This window comes from Nyctibius grandis, chromosome 17 (assembly GCF_013368605.1).
Source record: "Nyctibius grandis isolate bNycGra1 chromosome 17, bNycGra1.pri, whole genome shotgun sequence".
NCBI lineage: Eukaryota > Metazoa > Chordata > Aves > Nyctibiiformes > Nyctibiidae > Nyctibius > Nyctibius grandis.
The window spans coordinates 4529681-4554330 of NC_090674.1; the positions used below are offsets into that span (position 1 = coordinate 4529681).

Sequence of the window (24650 nt, forward strand, 5' to 3'; positions counted from 1 at the left end):
CCAAGAGGCTGTACAGTTGATGTTCTGCCCCGTAACCAAGACCAAGCCACATAGCATTAACAAACCCTTTGATTTTTCACGCCTGAATTACTGTCATCTTCACCACAGTTTAAACAGAGCTTCCTCGATCTCTGTACTCAATAATCTACCTTACACTCAAATACACAAGAAAATGCAAGTGGCATTTATGTCAGTCTTTCCCACGCATTGTTAAATGGAGCCTAGAGCTGACATGAGAACAACTACTAATGAACCAGAAGCTAAAGCTAGAATGCCACCTTTAGTCCTGACCACTTGAATGAACAAGAAGAGGCTGTGTCTACATGTTTATTTATACCAATATAGTGACAGAGTACACAACGAAGGCAGAATTACAAGCCAGTATAATTATTTACGTACTTCATCTCAAGCCATTACAAGCCTTAAATATCTATACAGTGATTCGCAGCACTATTTCACCACACAAATTAATTTCAGCCTTTTAAATGCATTGATCAGCACGTATTTCAACAACACTCCTCATGTGCCTGGAGTTTTTTAAACAAATGCCAATGCATCACACAAGATTTTAAAGTTGGTGCTATATGCCATATATCCCCAGAACAGAGATAAAAATATAAAACACGCTACCATCACTAACCTGGCTTTGTTCCCGGCATCCATGAGGTCTGCAATGTCTGTGTAAGACGTGACTGCTAACTTGGACAGATCTTCCACATATGGTCCAAGCAGAGGATGTTCTCGCACCCGCAAATTCCCTTTGTTCTTCGGGTTCAACAAGTCTCTGACTCTCTCACAGTAAATCTCCATGTAACTCACCTGAAAGTAGGAATTTGCATAGACAATTTAGTGTTTAAGGCTTCCTCTGCAAGCAGCTCTGCAGCATTTCAGAATGCCACTGGCAGAAACTCCCCCAGTTCACTACAGGAAAGGTGGGTGTCTCAGTTCATGTAACAGTGTGAGACAATGGCAGAAGGGAAGAAGAGTCACTAGTCTCATGCATCAGATCTCCAACAGAAGCTGCACGCCTTGCATCCATGTATAGATCCCTCAACTATTTCAAAAAATATTGGTGTTTAATCAAAAATTATACACTTGAGTTCACAATCATTTTAACAGCTTTACTACAACACAGAAGCAAAATTATCTTTCTAAAGAGGTAAACAAGACAGATGGTAAAAGGAGTCTGCCTACAAGGAATCTCTCTTATGAGCCTCCAAAGCAAACTTAAGAAGGGAAAAAATTAGCTTCGTCTGCAGAAGCAACTTTTGATTCTAAGCTATACCCATGTCCTGCTGTATTCCTGAGTCATCAGTACAATTATTCAAACTATGGTAATCTTAAATCTCCACCCTTAGAAATAAATTAAAAGTTAAGATTATTTTTAAATGCATTCTTTAATTTCTATGTTTCTCATGGCACTAAGCTTATCCCAGTCCAACAGGTACTTAGCAGCTCCAGCAGTCAAGTTATTAAATATTAAAAGAGACAGGAAGTTATTCACTTTCATTCTGTGAAAAGATTACAGATGTAAGCAGCAGTTTTAGATATACAAAAAGATATCTTCAATCTCTAACTAAATGCAATTCAGAAAAATGAATTCTATATTCAAAACAGATCACAATACACTATTTATACACTTCCATCACTGTTTCTGTCTAGCTGTCTCCCTTCGCTGCTTATTTGTCAGATGTTAATTCTTTTGGATTTCCATTATAAGAGAGACTATTTCTCTCTCTCTCTCACATGCAAAAATTATGCTTGGAGACATAATCAGAACCATAAACAAGTACCAAAGAGAAAAGACATCATGAAAATGTGGGAACCTGCTCATTCATAAATCCTGAATGTGATGCTCCTATGGCATTCAAGCATTAAGTCATCAAATGTTAATAAAATACAATTAAATGAAGCATTAAAATGGACAGATTCAAAGCCACACAACTAGTCATTTTCCAGTTCTGTAACCTAGAAGCAGCAATGACTGGAGTTCACATTTATTAGCAATAATCACATTTGACTTCTGCTGGCTTTTTGGTCTTCCTTTCTTTCAAAGCCTGCAATGTATTTGCATGTCAAGGCATTAAAACTGATTGGGGAAAAAACAGTAAGAGAAAGAAAATACTGTTTCTGTGAAGCGCCTGCTTTTATTTTATCAGCGTCTTAACGCAGCATCAATAACGCAGCACCTAAGCTCAGTCTGATGTCCAGCACACAGATATTATTTGATCTCTCACCATACTCACCTCTACAGAATATGACATTTCCTCATTGCTGTTGTCATTGATTTTCTCAAACAGTTCTTCACACAGCTGGAAAGAGATTAAACCCGAGTCAGAAATTAGTCTTTACTGAGTAGTAACAAGTAACTATTATAACATGTCATTAAATTGGCTTCAGAGTGAAGGTGGGAGAAGAAAAAGAACCTATTACATCAACCACACACAGCCTCACTGGGAAGATACTTCATCTCAATTCTACATCACTATTATTCAATCTTATTTTATACAGTATCTCAACAATTGTTCTAGGTTTAACCAATTTTATTATTCTGCACTATAAAATTAGAAAAAAAAGCCTATAATAATTAAAATTGGAAGTAATTTTAGAAAGGAATGATTAAAATCCTTAATCCTCTCCTAGTCTCATAAAAACAATAGTCTGTTCATTTGGTGTGCTGAAGTTCCAGGATTCAGATTTAAATCCATAGGCAGAAATAATTTCTAAATTTGTTAACAGTATCTTCATATGAAGCATACTTTAACTATCAGCGGTCTACTGCTTCAAGAGCACTTGTCTACAAGTAACTGAAATGAGAGACCTAAAATTAAGATAATAAAGGAAGAAGAACTGAACAGTGGGCAAGCCATGGATATGTATTTGGAGATTAAAAAGCATGGGTACAGAGAGGAATAAGAGTAGAAAGAGGTTTCTGGAACAGACATCTACAAGCCACTGTATGGAAAACAAACAGATTATGAAGAATACAGGCCAGTTATAAAGTGTACACTCTGAAGTATTCAGTCAACACATGGTTAAAGTATCATAAAGTTCTGCACTAGGGACTGGCAGACAGGGAATTTTGCCAACAGCTCAGAATTTAATGTCAACAACCTGTATTACTTGGAACGCGATTGTGCTGTACCTTCTGTGTACGTGACAAGAAAGAGAACAGATCCAACAAGGTCGCCCTGAACAGATAATTCATTTTGTACCTTTATGAGAATGCCTCCCAGGGAAATTGGAGGGAAATGATTTTGGTTTAAAACTGTAGTAGATAACAGGAGCATTATTAAATCTACAGGAGCACTATTAAGCTAAGGGGTTTTTCAGGACAATGTTTAATTTGTATGCATTTGAGGTTTCAGAAAAACAAATAGGAATATCAAGATTACAACAAAAAACTTTAGCATGAAGCTGTTGTCACAGATTTTCAGCTCATCTCACCTGTTAACACTTTATATTACTGTAATAAAACCGAAATGCTTAGATATAACAATTCTGTTCTTCATCACATTAGCTCTTTCAACGTGATTTGAAGCTAATCACCAGAACACTTGCTCCCTATTTCAGTACCTACGCCCATGTTATTAACAGAGAACAATGCTCTGTGTCATTTATTTCACACCTGTGGCACAGGGCCAATGTCTACTGCAAACCTGCAGCAGAATGAGGACTCAAGCTGTTCAGCATATTTATTTATTAAAACTGAAACCCAACCTCAGTTTTCTATTTTGGGAGCAGAGGAATGCATTATCTTCCAACAAACTTGGCCCACTGTCAGCACCTACACACTGAGGACGGCCTGCACTTAGAACAAGTGCCACAGAACGGCTACAGAATGCTGAATTCGTGATGACAGCATAAATTGTTGCCAATCAAAATCTCCTGCTGGGGTATCTCAACTTCTTCAAATTTCATGGCAAATGTCAAAAATCAATTTCAAGGGGGGAAAACCCTAACACTTGGCTGTGCTCAGTTGCCCTAAATATTTTTTCCCCAATGTTTTGATACACTTCATTTCTTACCAAGATAAAGTTTCTGGCACGTTCATCAGTACTACCACCTTGTGAATTCCTGCTGAATATAAAGTGCTTAAGTGCTGTCCTAGCTAAAGTCAGAGAAGGAGACAAGAAACCCAGTGAATAAGACATCTCCATTTACTAGTTTGTTGGGGAAGTGGAGAAATTGGATGTAGGAAAAATTATACAGACTGTATAGGACAATTAAAAAAAAAAGTAATAGAGGGAAAATTACTTATAATTTTCTTTCTCTAGTAAATTTCTTTCACTTCAGAAGTAAGCTGTGGTTCTCTCTTAACTGTTATTGCAATATAAAAAGAGTGTATAAGCAAGCATGTGTCTGAACACACTATAAAAACAAGTCTCTCTTCTGGGTTCTGTTCTACCTGCGGGATTATGCCTGCTTGGCTCTCCTCCTGCTTGCCCATCATTGTATAGGATTTCCCAGCTCCAGTTTGTCCATAGGCAAAAATGCATACATTGTAGCCCTCGAAGGCATGCAGCAACATCTCCTTCCCAATATCATTGTACACACGGTTCTGAGATGCAAAGCAGGGATCTTCAGGCTGAAAAGACACGAAAACAGCATAAATACAGTCTTTTCCTATCATTCAAGTAACATTGCAAAAAGCAGCTGGGTTTTCTTCTGTCTTGTGGGTCAATCCCTTCGGAAGAGGCAAATGTAGCACGTTTTTACACACAGCCTTTTCCCAAGGCAACACCAGCTGGAGAAGAATGACAACGACAACCCTTGCGGGACCACTCCATTGCTGCTGAGGAAACAACCTGCACAAAGAAACCAGCTCTGCTTTGTGAACATTGTTGACACTATTGGAAAAGTTTCGTGTAAGATCATCGACAAACCAGGTTCAGGGTGTTTGGGAAGAAGGAGGCAGGGGAAGAAAATCAAAAGTAGAGTTCAGAGAGTCAACACAAATCAATAAAGGGCTGCAAGCTACAAAAATCCCACAGTGGCTGGTCTTGACAAGGGCTCTAAAGAGCAGCAGGGGGAAAAGAGAAGCAAAAGTTGCTTAAGTTTATTTTGTTGGGTTTTTTTAAGATTAAAAGAGTGTAAATACATCATTAAAATGACCAAGTTTTTCTTGCAGATGCCTAATTCCACTGTCTAATGCAATCCAGGTTTCTATTTACAACCTCACTGGTGACTACAAAATCCCAAAGTATGTCAATACATATTTCAAATTAGCAAGCAGCTGAACCGGTCAAGGACAACGTATCAGAACATTCTTCTATGACTAAAGGTTAGCAATAAAAATGGAACATTAAAAAAAAAAAAAAGCAAGCTACTTTAAAGCAATTTAGCCCAGTGATTAAACAAAAACTCTACTGCAGATGCATCCAGTGATAGAAATCTATATAAAGACAAAGGAAGTTATCACTCTCAAACACTCAGCTGACAAGTTTGTTACATTTTGCTGCACATGCAATGAAAAAAAATCTGTTAAAGAATACACTTGCCAGATCTGAAGACAAATATGGAACCTGTTCAAAACAAAACTTCATGAATTGTAGAAATTAATTCTCCATTTTAAGCAGTGCGTTTCAGGCACTCAAGGCACTGTACTGATCAGACTCCAACATCCAGTCACGAGAGGCATCCCAAGATGCAGCTCCAGGCATGGTACAGGATACAAAAATACTGACAGAAAGCTAGATTCAGTGTATATGCTCTTTTTTCTGATGTCCTTTCTCAATCATCCAGGAAAGCCCTTGATAAATATACTTGAAAATGTTATCATACCACTGATTATCTACGCAGATGTTATGTTGCACAAACCAGAAGAGACTGCACAGATAAGATACCACTGAAATCTGATTTTGTAGGACTATGTCACAGTATATGACTGTTATTCTTAATCTAGCATTCTCTCTTTAACACTACTTGCTCCTGAAATCAGGACAAATTTAGCTGTGCTAACACTCTAATGTTAGGCTCAAGGTTTTATCAGACCAGTTCTTTTCCTTGATGCTGCTTAACCGCCAGTTTTCTGGAATCACATTCATAACGTTCCTCTGACCCTATAATCTACTTGCATGGTTGCTCTGCAAGATTCAGTAAAAGAGTTGCACAAATCCAGGTTTTTCATCACAAAAACAATCTTGTTGGCCACAGATTTGCTCAGAAATATTAAGTCTTACTTGCACCATCCAAGTTACTAAAAATAGAGAAATGCATTATCCCTTATTTCTATATCTTTTTGAGAAAATAAAGCAAGGGAGGGGTAGATGGCAGAACAACACAGTTCTGCTGTGGAACAATTACTGGAAGTCAGCAAGACCTTAGCACCAATTCGCAGGAGGGTGGGGCAGAGGAGCTAGATGAGAGTTTATTGCTTTTGCAGCTATCAGAAACACGGTTTACTACTGTGGCTTTTCCAGATACGCCAAGGGAATCCGGACACCTCTCCTTGAACTGTAAGAACCTGAGCAACTTTCACTTGTCTAAGAGCAAAACTGAATTAACTGTGGTTCACACTCATCCTTAAAATATTTAGAACAGAACATTGCTGGAGAATATTTTAAGTAAGCTTTCAAATATTCACAACTTGTTATCAAACTCCAGAAGCTTAGCTTTCTGCTCCCCCACACACACAGGAAAAGACAACATACAATGACAAGCTTTTAATCTGAATAAGGGTGAAAGAGACAGGACAGAAACATCTGACAGGGATGGCATGATCAGAAGAAGAGAATGCAGTTAAATCAAGCCAGCCAACAAAAAAAAAATATGGTTTTCTTGTAAAAGAACTTACCGATGTGTGGGACCAATAAGAGTAGTCAAAGCTGAAGGACTTTGGTGCTTCCTTAGGATTCTTTGGGTTGACAATACCTACAGGAAATAAAATTCAAACTCTTAGCTAACTTGACATTTAGGAGCATAATTAATGAGCTTGCTGACCCTCACTTAATCTGTGAATCTGAGTATTCACAGAGTTGCCACACTGCACAGGAGTAATAAGATTGAAGTAATAGACTCACAGCTTCCTAACACTGTATTTCTGTAGGCCTGATTTAAAATAAGTCAAGAAAAAAAATTCCTAGAAGGAATGCTGCTGCTAAACAAATCTTCTGTTGGACAGAAAGCCAAAAGTAGGTCATCCTGGTCCCTTGGCTTTTAGAATGGAACAGGCTTTTGGGAGGTGAGGGATATTAGCAAGAAGGAAGATCCAAAACACAAAGAGTTTATGAATCCCTGGTGATTTCACAGCAGCACAACTCAAGCCTATTTTGAAATGCACGTTACACAGTACAATAGCTCACTGCAGAGGGATTTTCTTTAATAAGCTCAGTATTTTCAGGGCATTGAAGAAGGTATGAAAAAAGTTGGATCTACAGACATTTCAGGGATTATCTGCATAGTTTATGTTAATGTTCTTTCATATGCACAAAGCCTACAGACAGATTTTTAATAGGACTGACATTAATTAAACCAATCAAATTACTGGTAAATGTTCTTACTGTATACAGCCACTGAATCCCACAGTGACCCCCAACCAACCTGTTGGTTTTTCTCTTTGGAACTTCCATAAAATATACAATGGCCCCGTGATGAAGTTCACATACACACATACACACAAAAAGCCAGAACAAAAACATGCTTGTGTATAGGAACTATGTTATAGCCTTTATCAGTCCCATCCAAAAGCTGACCTCCAATTGCCTTTCCAGCTCTTGCTATCCTTGATTTAATTTTCTTTCCAAGGTATTCATATATAAGAACCTACGAATCTTCAGGTGAGTTATGGCACTGAACACCTCACAAATGCCAGAATAAACATGCTTTGCAAAAAAAAACCTGCTTTCATATCAGTACATCCGTAAATTTTATGCTATTTTCCTTTTCTCAGATCCTCTAATTCTTTCCATATTTGACCCACACATGCGAATTCCCCACAATTAATGAAAGCTCTTCCAGATACCTCTTAGGTTGTTTTGTTGTTTTTTTTTTTTTTTTTTTTCTTTCCTACCAACAAAACACCTTCCTATAACCTTTGCAGGGCAGGGGGGTGGAGAGTAATACACAAAGGATTCAGCTGCCATTTTAATGGCATACAGAACGTCTGCAGTTTTGGTATTCTAAGGTCAGTAATTTATAAGCGTAGCTCTTGCTGCAGAAGTGAATCTCTACTGCTTTCTTCTTTTCAGTACTACAGTGCTGGTAATACTTAAACCTATTACTTTCAGCAGCTGTTTTCAATGCCATCTGTGGAAGTAAGGATGCTAAAAAGGCATACTCTTTAGGGTATCAAAATTAGATAAACCACCTTAGATTTACACATACCCATCTGCACCTAAAGCGGCAACCTGCCTTTTGAAGTGATACACTGATTATGATGCGTGCAAACAAAATCTACAAAGAAAGAAGCTATATAAAGGTGCTGACAGTCTTCCTGGGGATGATTTACATCCTGATACCAGTCATCCTAAACAAAGGATGCTTATTTCTCACATATTCATGCCGGTTAGGCTATGCTTTGGGAGACGGGGGCTTCTCCCTTTCCTTCTGTGATAAATAAAAATTGTAACACCCACATCTCTTGCCATTTCAAACATGAACTTAATAAAGTTGCACTGAAACCTCTGAAAATGTGGTTACAGAATCCCCATTAAAATCAAATCATTCATCTACCAGATGCTGTGTCCCTGAGCAGGGCTGTTGTCCAAAATTACAGAGTGGAGAAAAGATCACTGTCCGCATTGCAAATAGCAACAGTTGCTACTCTATTTCTTGTGGCCAACTCCATTTCACTTGGATGCACCTTGTGCTGACATTCTTGCCTTATAAAAGCTCACAGACATGCAAAGCCAATGAATAATATGCCTTGCACCAGTACAGTATCAAATGGCAAAAACACGTGTGGCTTTGGATAGCAACATGGGCATCAACACATAACAAAGTGGTAACCTAAGCAGTCATATACAGCTTTAGTTTCTCTTCACTAGTTTTGACCAAACAGCAGTACATCTACAGCACGTGCTATTAAACTAGTTCTAAAGTTCAAATGAATAACAAGTCCCAGAAGACAACTCTCCTGCCCAAAACTAAAATCAGTTCTCTCCTTTCAGTGTATTCCAGACTGCTACAATTCAACAACTTCTCATTCATTTATTTGATATCAAAGCTCTGAATGGTAAGGAAGAAGTAATGCCTTGTACCTGGAAGTTTCTACCCAAAAAAGCAGTGCAAATAAAAACCATCTCCACATTAGTTCAATGTAACAACCTTTGGGGGTGAACAACATTATTTTCTTCAATTGTTTTGGGCTATAAGTTCAAGGGAAAGTAATCTAACCATTAAAAGCAGAAAAAAGCAGCAATAAACAGAACCCATTCCTATGTACTAGAACCCATTCCTATGTACTGTATAACACAATTCAAAGCAGATACATGAAAAAATGTATTGCCAGCTTCTCTCCTGACAATACACGTTCTGTTGCTTAAACTCAACAGCAAATCATTTTAACTTAAACTCTTGATACTACTCTTGTGAGAGGAGCCATGACTAGGGAAAGAGAGAAGCCACTACCTTTATTGGTACATTGCATTTGCAACACTCTCCTGGAAATGGGAAACTCCTAGCCTGGCAAACTGTGAAGGGAACCAAGACAAGCAATCACAAAAGAGAGCTTTGACCTCACTTATTTACCTCATGGCATGACTGATTTGTCTCCTCTTAGAATAGCTTTTTCTTTTCTGTTTTTATATTGTTGTTTAGAACCAAAGAGGACATTTCTCCTGGCCAAGGCAAAGCTGCACTTGGTCTCTCCAAGGAAACATGAGTTAAATTGCCTTCTAAAATTCTACTGTGTCAGAAACAGAAAACAGAACAAGCAGCACAAACTTCAGAATTATTCAAAACCAGGTTTGATGGGAAAAAAACACACTTCCCATTAATCATTTTTAAAAAAACTCTAGGAATAAAGTCCACCACTTCCAAAAAGAAAGCAAAGCTGCCAAACGCTTAATCAGAAGAACAGTTCGTTTTTCCACTCAGCTCGCTGTGCATAAAGGCACACTGACCACCCAGGAAAGACAAGATCTCTAGCTATGCAACAGGCTTAGCGTCTGGAAAGGCACTACAAGCTTGCCGTTACAGCTTCAGGATACTTGCTTCAAGCCTAAATTTGATCCATCACATTTGTGAAGAGTAAAGTTCAGGCTACGTGATTTATGCAAGTGGTTCCACTCTGCCCCATTTTTTTTTTCAAAGCCATTTTTTATTATTATTATTTTCTTAGACAGGCTTTCCTCAGCTCCTTCGCACTAAGTTCCGTGTCCGGCTCACTATTTTGAAAACGACTTTCTGGGATGTACGTTTTTGCAAAGCATATCTTGAGAAGTGTATCAGGAAAGGGAGATTAACGTGCAAGAAAGCAGCTCTGTCAGAGGTTGGGAATGCAGCTGCCTGGCCAAAACCTTCCACTGCAACAGAAACGGGTAAGAGAAAACCTCCTGCCTGCCAGGAACTCTGCATGCTGTCCCTCACTACTGTGATCCAGACACAGCCTTTTCACTCAGCTTCTAGTCCAAGCCTGAAGTCTATTTATCCCCATTCCTGTTCTGTACACAGAGTCTACAGCCTCCATTTTCAGAATCACTGGTTTAACAGAATTCTATCTACAAATGAATCCAGCAGAGCTGACTGACTGAGAAAATATAAGATTACTGCCTCAATGGATTTCAATCAGACTGAAACCCTCTTCGACTGGCACACTGAGCTACCCAAGTGGGTAGTTACTAGCATCAGTCATGTCTGATGTGGTCTGAGTTTGAACCAAGTGATCAGACATGCAACAGTGTGAGATAAGACACCTGAAAGAAGATGGTGATGCAGCTAAGAAACCAGGAATTCAAACTGAAGTAACTGACCCAACTTGAAGGTGTCTTTTGCACCTGGCATCTTCTTTGGAGGGACAAGCAAATCCATGCAATCTAGCTACTTTTAAAGGAAGCTAATGGATATTTCTGAAGAAATTAAAAGACTTCTTATAGTACAGGTAAGCTTTATCCTAAAAGTTCATACACCAAATTGGGAAAAAAAAGGAATGATCATGCAGAAATTAGACTGAGTGGGCAACATTGATTTTATGCACCGTGCTACACAGCAAGCTGTGTTTTCAGCTGAACAAGGAAGGAAATAGAATTTAAAAAGTAAGAGGACTGTTTCCAACATCTCCAATACCCACAAGAACACTAAAAGCTTTACAGTTATTTTGTTTGTTTTTTTAAACTATGCAAGGCCAAGATGAACTGTATTAATGAATCATGAAATAGGTCGTCATCTATCTCCTCTCACCCCAGCAGACTGAGGCAGGGTACCCAAGCTAATGGTTTAATTACAGAGCCTCAGGAAATGAGAAAGGCAATAAGGCAGCCGATCACAGCAGGAACACATTAATGGCCTTTTTATCTTACAGAATAAATTTGTTTATCTGCTATTTCAAAGGTCCAATGTGGCAATTAACTCTTCTGTTTGCAAACTGACACTAAGGCTTTGTGCTGCAGCTATAATTAGTTACCATCAGCATGGCACTGTAGCAACTTTGAACGTTGGAGTTAGGTTAAGCAGCCAGTTTCTGAGAAACTCAACCCCTTTTTCAGGCCCCTTGCTTCACCAAGAGCCAACTTCTTAAGTCATGTGGAATCTTTCAGCTTTCCACAAGTTAAGGTTTCTGCACCAAACAAACTGGAATGGCTATTCTACAAAATCACCATCTATACCATTGCTACTGAAAAAGGTTAAACATGACTCAGAAATGTGGAAAGGATGAAACAAGCTGAAGATACTATTTTCCTACTGCAGTGTCTAAAAACTCTTCCGGGATCAAAGCTGCAATCACAGTTTGAGTTAATGTCCATCATTTACCTTTGGAATGGAAGGCTGAGAAAAAGGCATGGGGATATTCACGTTTTTAAAATGTACTCTACAAATTGTTGATTTGGTTGAGGGAGATAAATGCCCATATTATTCCTTTTCTTTATTTGAATTATGAATTTCCAGAAATTTTGAATAATATGCTTCACCTTAAGACATAATAGTTACATCAGTTTTCCACCTTGGCAACCAAATAGAATAAGTAGAAGTAATTACGTCATAAATTGATATAAAATTCAAATAAAATCCCACTGTGTGAACAGCTATGCAGTATTACTGTTTAATTTGGAGCAGTTTATTTAATACTCACTGCCATCCCAGCCTAAAGACACAGCTTGCATTTTAAAAGCTTATCTCTCCTTACAGTTACATAGTAAGCCATACAGAGCTGCTTCATGCCATCTGAGGTGCCTCTAAGCAGGAGTAATCTACATATTCTCTGAAGCTCAAATCATTTAAATAATTCTTTTTAGCTGCTTAGTTGTTTAAGTTTGATGGGGTTTTTTTGATACCTGTAACCACATATGAGTTTTATATATCACTGACCAAAAGGTAAGGAAACCAACAGTTTTAAAACAAATTTCTTCACACCAAATAATCTCAAATTTTGTATCATTACATAAGACCCACATACTTTAACTAATTAGTCCTTGTACAGGACAAGTATATAGTAGGAGCAGTACAGCCTAATAAAAGATAAGGAGAAAGCAGGAGCACAATCAATGAAAGAATTATCATTTTAGATGTGCTGTATCAACAGTAACAAACCGATCTCCACAAAACGTTGGATTTTAACATGCCCTTAAACAGGCAACTTCATTTCTTGGAATAAGGTACTTCCGCAGTCCATCCTACTTGTTCCTTAATTAACATTTTTCATACCATCCACCATCTGCTTTATCAGCGAGCACAAAAATAACATACACTTTCAACCTTTTGAATCTATGAGATCAAATTCATTGCTAGTTTTTAATTTTAGCAAAAACCATTAGCAAATTTTGAAAGACCACTTCACTACTGAAACAGTACTCATTTTGCAATATGTATTATTTTGCAATATGTATTATTTTGCATTCCTATTGTCATTTTGGGCATCTAAACTTTTTTGCCTTACAATCCAATCTTGATTTGTTGAAATTAAAAAAGCAAACCTCAAATATGCACTTTATTTTACAATTATAACCAGAGTGTGGAGCACAACAGAGAGCTTACGCAAAGTTATAGTCTTCTAGGATACTTTCAACTGGAAGCAGCATTCTCTGTCTTCTCACCCCTTCCTAAACACATACACAAACACATTCCCACTTCAAGCCTTCATTTCTGGACTTATACTTCCATTCTCAATTAAAACTAACCAAGTAAACAGACAGTGGGAAACCTACAGAGAAGAAAAAAAAAAAAAAAAAATTAGCAAGCAAGCTTAGCCAAGATCAGCCCCCTCATTCCACTCCCGTCTGCTCAGCCACATAAATATTTTTGCAGGCCCGAAGAATGACCAAAACTACTTCTTAACCACTTAAATCTCATGTCAGATTATGATGACACTGAATTTGCAGTCCAAGCCTAATCTGTTTTCACCCCAGTCAGCACTGCTCCTCACCATGTCACAAATTTTGCAGGTTAGAAGTTATCTGCAGTTCAGTATCTGGGGAGAGAAGCAATTCTTTCTAATAAGCTCTTGGAATAGAGAGATGGAGCGCAAAGCACACGAGAGGTAAGAATTTAAATTATTCTCTTATTCCTCATTTAAAGTCAAGTCACTAGATTCAACAGCTCCACCTCTGTTAGCGATCAGACTCATATTACAAGGCATCCTGCCATCAGACATGCCACATATTAGTCCCTGTGGGGTGCTCCAGTGAAGAACTGGCTAACTGCAGTTTGCCCTTCAGATAAACACCAGCAGGCAGAATTAACTTGGGCTAAATCCTGGGATTAGCCGATATACAGTCTGTGCTGGGGGAGCAGACAGACTGATAGATTAATATTAAAAAAAAAAAAAACAAACAAAAACACACACGAAAAAAACACCAAACTATCAATTACCAGTCAGAAATAAAACCTAATAATGGTGAAAGTCAGGTACAGAACTGGAGAAACTGAACTTCCATCATCTGTGCAATACCATCTGCTTTCTGACGTTCCCATCTTCCATTCCCATATTGCTACCACGTCTGCCAACGCTGAAGGCACAAAGCCTCTTTAATTTCTACGTACGAAATAAAATGAGGTTTCATCTCACGGAAGAGGCTTCACACCAGCCTCAATAGTTCTCCCAGTGGCAGCAGTAACCTACACAGAGCGCACATTCCTACCAAATGCCAACACATACTAAGAGATAACAGCCAGCAAAAAAAGGCACTGCGTGTCTTCAGCTTTGTTCTCATTAATCATTGGTAAAGGAATAGACTGAAACTTCCAAAAAACATGCTAGTCTAGACAGAATTTTGGAAGGGGTAACATTCCATTATACCAAATAATTCTTCTCTGTGCCTTCTTCAAACTCTATTTGAATCAATATAAGCAGTAGTTTTATTTTATGATGTCTGAATAATCAATTTAACCAATATAAAAGATCTGGGGCTTTCACAATTGACTCCACAAGACCAAATGAACATTAAATATCCAGTCTCTTAAAATGCATGGGTCTGGAAAATATATCTGCGCCATCTGTAGACTGGAATGACAACAATGAGAACACGTTTGTCACTGAGAGCAGGGTGGAGCAGGCATTCTTTATTTGTTGGAACGTGAATAACACCCCAAAGACACATTTAATACAGGCTTCTTTCCTAGGCGTACGTTGCAATCAGATATATGGCTATACTGTTTTTATAAGACAGACTTTCAGGGTTGTTATTACAAGAGATAAATGAAGGGAAATGGACACTTCCAGCTTGTAAAGCAGTGCTTTCTTTTCAAAGCATTGCTTGCATTTTTCAAATCATTAAAAGGGAAGGAAACCAAGTAGAAGCTAAGAACAGCTCACTTGGAATTCAACCGGATTCTCTCCCCACTGTGGAATTTCAGTCCCGTACTGGGAGAAAGGTTGGATGGGGGAGGGAGTTAGGCTCAACAGCACCAGAGCAAGGCAAACGCTTGCTCACAGAAGCTGCTAGAAAGCCGCTCTCATCCTCAGCTGCTCTTACAGATCCAAGCGCTATAAATACCATCTCTACAGCTGGTGTTCAGGGAGAACAGCATGCCAGCAGGCTTTGCACCAAGCAGGAGCTAGTCGAACCATACTGTTCTACCTATCTGGAAAGCTGAACCAAAACCATTCCAAAACTTCTGCTGTCACCAGATTACCTGAAAACGTCCTATTGCAGAAGATGCACATCAGGTCTATGTATGCAGTCAGCTCAAGCACTTGGAGTTGAGCTGAATTCTTTCCTCACATGTTCCCTGCTTCAAGGCGGATAAAACAGTATCTCCCTTCACCCCCTGCTTTCATTTGTATTCAAGCCTTCTCTTGCCTGTTACAGGACTTGCAACAAATGTAGTAATTAGTAGCAGGACAGCCATTAGAACTACTGGGGTAATCTCTACTACTGTGGCTTCTTTGACTTCTCCTTCAAACCAATTCCCAATTCAACCTCAACTGCAAGACAATTCATGCATCCTCCACATGACACACAACTTATCTTCCCATAAAATAGCCTGTTTTGATAACACACCTACCACAAATGCAACGTAGTACAAAACACTTAGTAGGACAAACATTTAGTTGTAACCAGTTACGAGAATTTACAGAACAGAAAATCAGTGTAGGGGCTAAGTGACTTTACTCCACTTCCATTTATTTTCCCAAGACAACCTCATCATGTAAGATGCAAGCATAAAAAATTGGAAACACTTTTAAAAAAAAGGAAAAAAAAAAGGAAAAGCATACACACACAACAGGGCTTCTTTTCCATTCAGTGTGTTTTCCGTTCTTTTCATTCAGAAAACAGTTAAAAATTAGATCAGAAAGAAAAAGATGAACAAACCATACTTTTTTTTCCCCCCTTTAAGCTTCTTTGAAAGAGGTTACTACTTTTCAGAGCCACATGACAATGAAAAAAGGCAAAATTTAACAATATCCCCTGTCAATGTATACCAATAAAGTATTGGCTGTATTACTGATGACATTACCTTGCTCTATGAACCTTTCAACAGTTTTGACTTTTGTATTATTTTTCAAATATCAGCAATTTTATATTATATTTCAAATATCACCAATTCAGACAAACACACCATAAATCAAAAGCCTTTTAAGTTAAGTCCTGCTTTCCCACCCATTTTTATTTTGCTCCAGAACAACGGCATAAAGCAGGACACATCTTAAAAGAAAAAAAAATTAGAGAAAAAAAAAAAAACAAACAGAAAAGGAACTCCAATTAGATGTTTCTCTATTAATTTTTTTATTTAAATATTTAGGTTTAGACCAGAGGTTTATAAACCTTAGAGAAAAAACAAACAAACAAACAAACAAACATTAGAAGAAAAACATTTTTTTCCTCCACCTCTACCAATTAACTCCAGAATGCCTTATGAAGTTTTCTCATGCCAAGGATGCCATCTTGAGAACCCAACTGCCATATGTCTACAGCAGCAGCTGTGACTATTGTTACTGGCAGATAGGAATGCTCCACTGTGCCTATTTTCATTAAACACCCAACACCTTAAGCAGTCCATGAAAGAACCTTCCAACATTACCAGCCACAAAGACTATTACTGAGTTAAAATCTAAACAGCTAATTTTCAGTCCCAACCCGAGGATCTAGTTGCACTCACATCTTTCAAGATAACAGACTGTGCAGGTGCATTTCTACATTACTGTGGTTCGTGGCAAACCAGAATATACAATAATCTCAGATGAACTACAGTCTGAGAGCTTTGTTTTACTCTGTCACTGGCACCCACAAGATGCTAAAACCTATTTTCATTCATCTAGTGCACAATTAATGTAACATCAATCGCAGAGGACATATTCCAAGTAGGATACTCCCTCATTTCCCTGCTTCATTAGTTTAGTTTTCTACATACTTATTATCTTTTTAAAAGAATGAACTAGATGGACTCTTTGCTAGTGATGAATGTCTAAATGCTGTCTTGCAGCTACTAGCTTGAACCTCTGCTTCATTTTCATTTTTTTTTAATGTACGCATTATTTATTAACAGGATTATCAAATCAATTCCACAAAAAAAAAGCACAAACAAAAAAACACAGGAAAACCACAACACTAGGGAAGTCTTTAGGCACAGAATAGCTTAGCTTTTCATTCCAGTAATCCAAGGCAGCAGCTGCCAACATTGTTTATATGTTACATTTCAAAACCTGATACAAGAATGAGCACAAGAACTACTGACACACAAAATACTGTCAGATCTATAGCTCAGCTTTCATGCCAGCTATTACACAGCAGAATCTATTTCCCACTCACCACAAAAACAGTAATTAATGAAGTGGACAGGCAGCAAGTAATTAATACATCATGGGTAAGAGGTATTGGTGTAAATCATTACGAACAAAAAAAGTGAAAAAGCAGGAAAAGACAAAATATACTCAATCAAGATATGCTGACAGCCATGATCTATTCCTGAATTATTAATTTCAAAAAGCTGCTTGTGAGTTTGACCTGGAGCACGATAAACCACCTATCCAGTAATTTAAAGAAAATATTAAAGCAGATAAATTTTCAAATTAATTTAAAGACTGACAAAATTAAACAGTTATCTCAGAGGAAGAGACGGAAGTGTTATTTCAGAAGTTTCAGTATTAGGTAGGATTTTATCAATAAACCACCACCACAAAAAGCAACTTAAAAGTCCACTGATATCAAGTTTCACTTGAAAATATTCTGTAATAAGCAGAATATGAAACAAAAAATATATTGGGTATCACCAAGCCAACGGATAGCAAGGACTGCTAACAGAGGGATCACCCTAGGGATCAATATGAAAAGTCCTCAGAGCCCACTAACTTTTCATTTAAAAAACATAAATGGAGTACACCTGTGATACACTTTATTATCTACATGTCCATACAGTTTCCCTAAAATAACCCTAAGCAATTGGCCTCTGTTTCACTATAATGTAGTCTCTGCCTCTATCAGCCAATACATTTGTAAAACTCAGACTTGGACAAAGTTTAAACTCGGGACCCACCAAGGATTCACAGAATAATTTGGCCAACCAATACATGAAGAATTGAAGACCAAGCAACAGTCAAAATCCCTTCTTGGCTATCAGACTTCACACTGTCCCATCAATCCTGTTCATCACAATAGCCCATTCGGCTTTAATTCCACGATAAGGGAACTTTAACTGTCTTGGAGGCTTAAAATAGTCACTACCCAAAATATCACCAGCCTCTCAGATTTGCCTCCTGTGAACTTGATCAGTGCACAAATGAAGAAATAACCTTCAAATAACATTTGAAGGTATGAAGCAGGAACTCCATAGGCTAGAATTACTACTGAATTCCCTTTATTTTTGCTGCATCAGATACGAGAGTCAGATACATTAATGTCACTTTCTGTAGTAAGCTTCTAGCCAACAAGTTCAGATTTTAATAATGAGTAGTTCAATAACATAACTGTGAGCCTGCAAAGACTGAGGGATCATGAAAAAGAAAGAATCCTTGGCAGAAATAGAAATACTTATGCCCCCAAACCTAACATGTAGCCTAAAAGCATACCAGAAGAATTTCAGCTTGAAGTTATGTGTGTCAGACAACTTCATTAAGAAGATTCTTTAAAGAAATGATTTCTGCTCAGGTTTTTTCCCCACCAAACAATGCCTTTTTCATATCTTTTATTATATGAACCTCTTTTGTTCAACAAGCAAAATTACTCCTCTGTCTATTGCTTTCGTCTATATTTCTCCTCTAAGAGGGAAATAGAGAGAAAAAATATCCCCCAGATTGTAAGAATGTGTAACTATTTCAACTGATGATTCCTTTCCCACATTCTGTAATGGCCTCTGATGACTTAAACCTGACCATCTGTCCTACCACCGATCTTGTATCAGAGCCATAGGACTCAAATAGAAGGCTACAGATTAGAGCATTTCCAGAGCACAAAATATAGCAAAAGCTGTAAAGAAATTTCCAACTAGATAAATCAGGAAGTATTTTTCTCCTTTTGAAAGCTGATGTAGTTTCTTGAAAATGCGTCTTTGTAGTGCAGCTCTAGCATTCAAAAACAGAACCAGTGTCTTTTGCCTTGACATCCCTTTCCTCTCAGCTTTCTCACTCAAATTATGCTCCTAACAAAGGCAGAGACTGTAGAAGCAGCACACCAAGCACTAAAGCACCAGACCCAAAGAGGAGTTATACTACAACAACTATCACGTGGTTGTCCGCAACGTATCCCTATCTGTCAGTCCATATGATACTCCCACACCCTGAAGTTAACAAAAAGGTTTTCACTTTGGTATTCTAATCTTACTGCAGAATTCTTAACTCGCCACAAGCAAACACCATAAACAACCATATCAAAATCAAGGTACTCGTGATTTAGACTTTCTAGTCAAATTCAGAGACAATCCAGTTGGTAATGACAGCTTCAGACAAGAAGGAGAAAAATTCTAGATGATATAATGTACACAGTACTCAGTTTAGTCCAACAAAAAGAAGAGGATTAAGCAGGAAGGGAGAGGAGAAAGAAAAACGCTCTTACGAGACTAAAATAAACTTACTGGTTGAATTGCCTTGCATCTGGATGATACATTTGGATTCTTTGCTGGTTTCTCGGGAATTGAAGGGCCGGACCCGAACAGCCACCTTCACTGAAGCCCCCGACATTCTGGTTGCTTGTAGTGCAGTCAAGAAATTGAAAGTGAAGGGGTCACAAGTGTTTCAAGTTATCCTTCTTGCTGGTGTTTTCTAAAGAGAAAAATATAATTTAGTTATTTACACTAGTGCATTGAAGATGTTGATAAAATTAGGAAGGTTCAAAGTTGTTTGATAACTTCAATTTCTGCTCTGCACTCACCCTCCCCCCTCACCAAGCTGTCACTTCAAAGACAGAACTGGAAATACACTTAAGAGCACCTGTACACTGTCTCCCTAGTCAAAAGTTTCTGTCATCTCAAGCAATTCTTCTGAAGTATACAGATTTGTTTTCATTACTTGGTTTTCTGCCCAGAGAGTACGGAAACCAACACAGAAATGAAGACCTGGTTGCAACGTGTCTTAGGCTTAACCTAACAAAGAGAATTTTAGCAGTGAAGATACAACTACTTAGATTTCAGCATGAGCTAACTACCATATACTACATATCCAGGTTCTCTAGCTGTCAACCCTTGCTGGCACAATACATTAGCAACAATATTAAAACTAACACCATGTGACAGGCCATATCACATTGACTTTCAACACACACCATTCCAGAGAAAAGGGTGTGCCCAACAACATTAAAGAACCCTTTGCAGTCCTGGGAAAGTCCTCTTCTCAAAGGTAATAAAAACTCATTAACTACTTGTCTATCTAGTGATTAAAGGACACACTATAAGGAAGAAGAGGAATCAAAAATTATTGCCTTTATGGTAAATATTACTATCTATCTTCAATAAATGTTCACCAACAAATTCATCTTCGTTATCCAAATACTTGTTCAAATCCTACCACATCCAAATGATGGAGCACTTTAGCTGATAGGGAACTAGCCAGGATACCCACAATCCAAACTTCAAGGCATGTCTGAGAAAGTATTGAAATGTAGGGTTAATAAAGATTGATCCAATTGTATTGTCCTTGACCAACCTTTTCCATTAGAAGAAAGTTTTTCAGTTGGTCTACAATTAAGCCGTTTAACTTATTGCCAGAGGATACCATCAGTACTGAAGTTAAACAGACTCAAAGAGCAGTAAGATAGATTCAAAGAAAAAGCCATCAAGGTCTAGTAAAAAGCTACCACCCCTGGCTAGGAAAGCCTCCATGCCACAGACTCTCTGAACCTGGAAGATTATACTGAGAACACATGATTACATGGTTGATTTATCCTTGTGTTCTACATCCCTGCTACAGCCACTGCTGAAGACAGGATTTGGGGCTAGATGAACCTTTGGTCTGACTCAATGCAGTCATTTCTATCTTGAATCTGTGTTAACATGGGCAGAACTCTACCCTGCACAAGTCACCATGCCTGGCCCGGAAATCTTGACATCTTCTTTTATGGTTATCTATACACCACACGTCCAACAAAATGCTCATTTCAGGGTTGTAATCACAGCGCCACAAAAGGACAAAACTTACTAGCACATCTAAAGCAGAAGCATTTCAGCTCTAAAGTAAGTTTTACAGATGGTAAAAATACTTGTACATGCCTAATTCAAGTTATGACACACCTTCACACAGTGCAAAAAGTTTTTAATAACACTACATTACTTCATTAATGCCATCACATCGTGAAGGCAGAAATTAAATTGCCCCACCAAGTAGAAGCAGTAATTTAAAGCATTCCTTATTTTAGCAGGTACCTGAGGTATCTCACCCGACTACAAGAATAGGAATGTCTTTAGGAACAAGCCAACTGAACTTCAATATCAGTGGCACAGCAAACTGGTACAGAAATGATTCATGAGACAGCCACACAGTCAACTTTAGGTTAGCATAGAATTTTAATAAGTTTTACTTAAAACTTAAGCATAGAATAGAGCAAAGAAGTAATGGGAATTAATTCCTGTGATCTTCCGAGTTTAACAGAGATTCTGGGTTGTTTCAGAGGACTGCTTCATTCCCTCTTGCTCAGAGGTGCCTACTTTTTTGTATAACAATGTATCAAACATGTAGCTTCATTATAACCTTCTTCCTGAGTATCGACCATGTGGAATTTTTGCTCTCCCTTCTTCACATGACCCTTGCACAAGTACCTGTGCCCTCACACGAAAGCTAAGTGCCAAGACTAATCCTGATACATCCCAGTAGAATTATTCAACTGACCCTGAATATTGCTGCTAGAAAACAGGAATGTCACTGTACATGGCCACTCAGCATTCTGTTTCTGAAAGAGAATTTAAGAAATCCATCAAGTGCAAAACCTGTTATTATCAAGCTCACAGTGACATGGTTTACTTTCTGATTGCAGAAAAAGACAAGTAGGTGGAATTTGCATAGGGTGTAGCACATCACAGAAACTCCTCCTGACAGTGGCTTAGTGGCTCTCATCTTTCTTTTCCCCATCTATCCATATTAACGTGAAAAACAATTTTGTCAGCATCCCACATGGACCAATGAATAAAGGTAAGGCCATTAATGAAGGGAATTTTTTTTTAAGAAAACAAAAATACAACCAATGTGTTCTTATAATATTATTTATGAAATATAGGGAGCTTATTTTCCCTTCTTACTGAAGAGCCCCACACACAAAGACTTTTTTTCTGCTGTTTTCATATAAATACCTCTCAGAGTACTACATTAATTTCTACAGTAATTAGTATATCTAGGGAACTAGCAAACAGAAGATGCAGTGAAAGAATCATCTACTTAAAAGAAGTCTTGAGTACCCCTGAACAGCATATTCACAACAAGAAAGCATGAAAAGCACATGCCAGAGACTCCATATGCACAGCTAAATGATAGCCTTGTTTGAAACATAGCTGTGAAGAAATTCTTACAGAACAGGTCACAAAATCACCTACAACAGCATAAAAATTTAACTGCTGGACTTCTGCAATTACCGACTTTTCCCAACCCTAACTTCTGTGCTCGTAGAAAACTAAATGTGGTGTAATTTTAAATCTCATTCATTCTCAACTCTGCTACTTTTCATAGCTGAAGTAAGCAAAATGCCTACTTGTAGTTGCACAAGGACTTCAGATGTTTTGAACACCATCTCACTATGCAAGATGTAATCTTCCTTAATAAGAAAATTAACCAAAACCGATTCATTTTTCCAAGCTTCCCATACATTTAACTTGTTGGGGTTTTGAGGGTTTTTTTTTCTACTTCTCAGCAACTTTAACTGGCTGTAACACTTTATAAAGGCAGCATTGCCCTCATCTTACAGAATGAGACCAAGTTGCATGGCATCAGAGATAATAAATTGCAACTGGTTTTTCAGGGTTCACATTTCCCAGTAGTATCACTCACTACTACAAAACGCTGTTGTCTACAGAGTTGTCTACGAGACGTAACCTGCAACAGAGCAAAACAAAGTGTGCAATACAGTCTGTGTCACAGATTTAGAAGAACTATCTTTTTTTTTAAAAAAAGCAGCTCTCTTTTATATGTTCATTATAGGCTTAGAAGGCTGATTCATTCTAGCATGGATGGCGTTCTCCTAACGTCTTGGAAAGAGTCTGCTAGCTGTGTATTTTTTAACGTTCAGTCTGTATGAACCCAGTCAGGAACCAAGTAAAGAAGGGAACTGCGTGCCCGAGTCTTTGACGTGATATGCCACCAGCTTTAAAACAGGTGGTAGATAATATCTGAGTTGGTTAGTGAGCTCTATCAGCACAAAACCAAATCCTACATATTAACTTTACACTTATTTTAAACTGTTATTAAAAGATATGCACCATCCACCCTCTAAGTCACACAGTGAGGTTTTAATATTAAAGTGTGGTGTGTCATTAAACAAGTCATCTAAATACCTTGTCTGTTTTCTGTTATTCAAGCTGACAAACCCAACGATGTTGGTCAATCACCCTTCATGGTCTCAAAGCACTTCTAACTAGATTTGGTCTTTCACAACAATATTTCAAGAAACAAGCAACAAGCTGTTCATTATGACTTGGATCCTTGGACATATTTGAAAGTTCTGGCAAACCAGTTTTTATGCAATGTCAAAATACGGAACATACTGCTATTTTTTTAATAAAGTTACAAGTAGAGTAGGGATTTAGAGTCAAATTGTTATTTATATATTCAAAGAAGTTTGCAACCAGTTCAAAGTGGTTACAAAAACAATATTCAGAATCTGCCTCTCTACATTCAAAAAAAAAAACAAAAACCCAACACACATCACAAATGAAGAAGCATCATTTTTAATTAACATATCCAGCCATTGTGTCATTATGCATAGGCAGGGCTACCAAAGAATGTGCTCTTTTAAACAAAAAAACTGCTTGTAACTTAATCAGTACAACAGCTCTAAAGAAAGAAAATGAACAAGGATAGAGATTAGTATATGGAAAGTTAGCAAAACAGCTGTTCAGAGCAGCAGGGGTTTATGAACAAGGGGACCACAGCGAATCCAATTTTAGGTCCTCCAGTAAGGATCAGGTAGTGCTGACAGTCTGATATGTCAGCTGAACTCACACCCTATGAATTGCTATCTTTGTACCAAGTGAAGGTGCCAGATAAAACAGCGGTACAGAACTTGGCGACCCACTGAAAATCTGATCATATAAACATATGGCTATTTATCAACACACCAACGTACTGGATTGTGCAATGACAAAAAGAACTGAGCTAAGAAGGAGCTGGAAGCGAAGAGAAATATACTTCAAAATTCAGTATGAACGTATTTTAAATTTCAGAGAACAAATACAAATTCATCACCCGCTTCTGGTGAATTCCAGTCTCGGTTTAATACCCATATTCTGCCAATGACCCCAAAACTACCAGGCCTGTCATCCTGTCTCCTGACGCCTGCCTCCTGACTGAGCTCAGAGGATTGTCAGATCATCATCCCAACATGGCTGCCTCGGTAATTGTGCTGTACTGAGTCCAGGGACAGATCCACCACCTACAGGGCCACAAAAACCGCCCTGAAAACCGCAATCCTTTATACATTCCTGCA

At 38.1% G+C, this 24650-nt stretch overlaps 1 protein-coding gene across 2 annotated transcripts in view; it reads right to left on the reverse strand.

The window, feature by feature from the left end:
- KIF1B (kinesin family member 1B) overlaps positions 1–24650 on the reverse strand; it is an 88740-nt gene that overhangs the window by 63195 nt on the left and 895 nt on the right. For both annotated transcript variants that reach the window (XM_068415222.1, XM_068415221.1), the window contains exons 2-6: positions 19603–19789; positions 6797–6873; positions 4409–4588; positions 2247–2312; positions 641–819 (exon numbers count right to left, since the gene is read on the reverse strand). In XM_068415222.1, the coding sequence (XP_068271323.1) occupies positions 641–819; positions 2247–2312; positions 4409–4588; positions 6797–6873; positions 19603–19708 (608 nt within the window). In that variant the 5' untranslated portion in view covers positions 19709–19789. The remainder of the gene's footprint in view (positions 1–640; positions 820–2246; positions 2313–4408; positions 4589–6796; positions 6874–19602; positions 19790–24650) is intronic.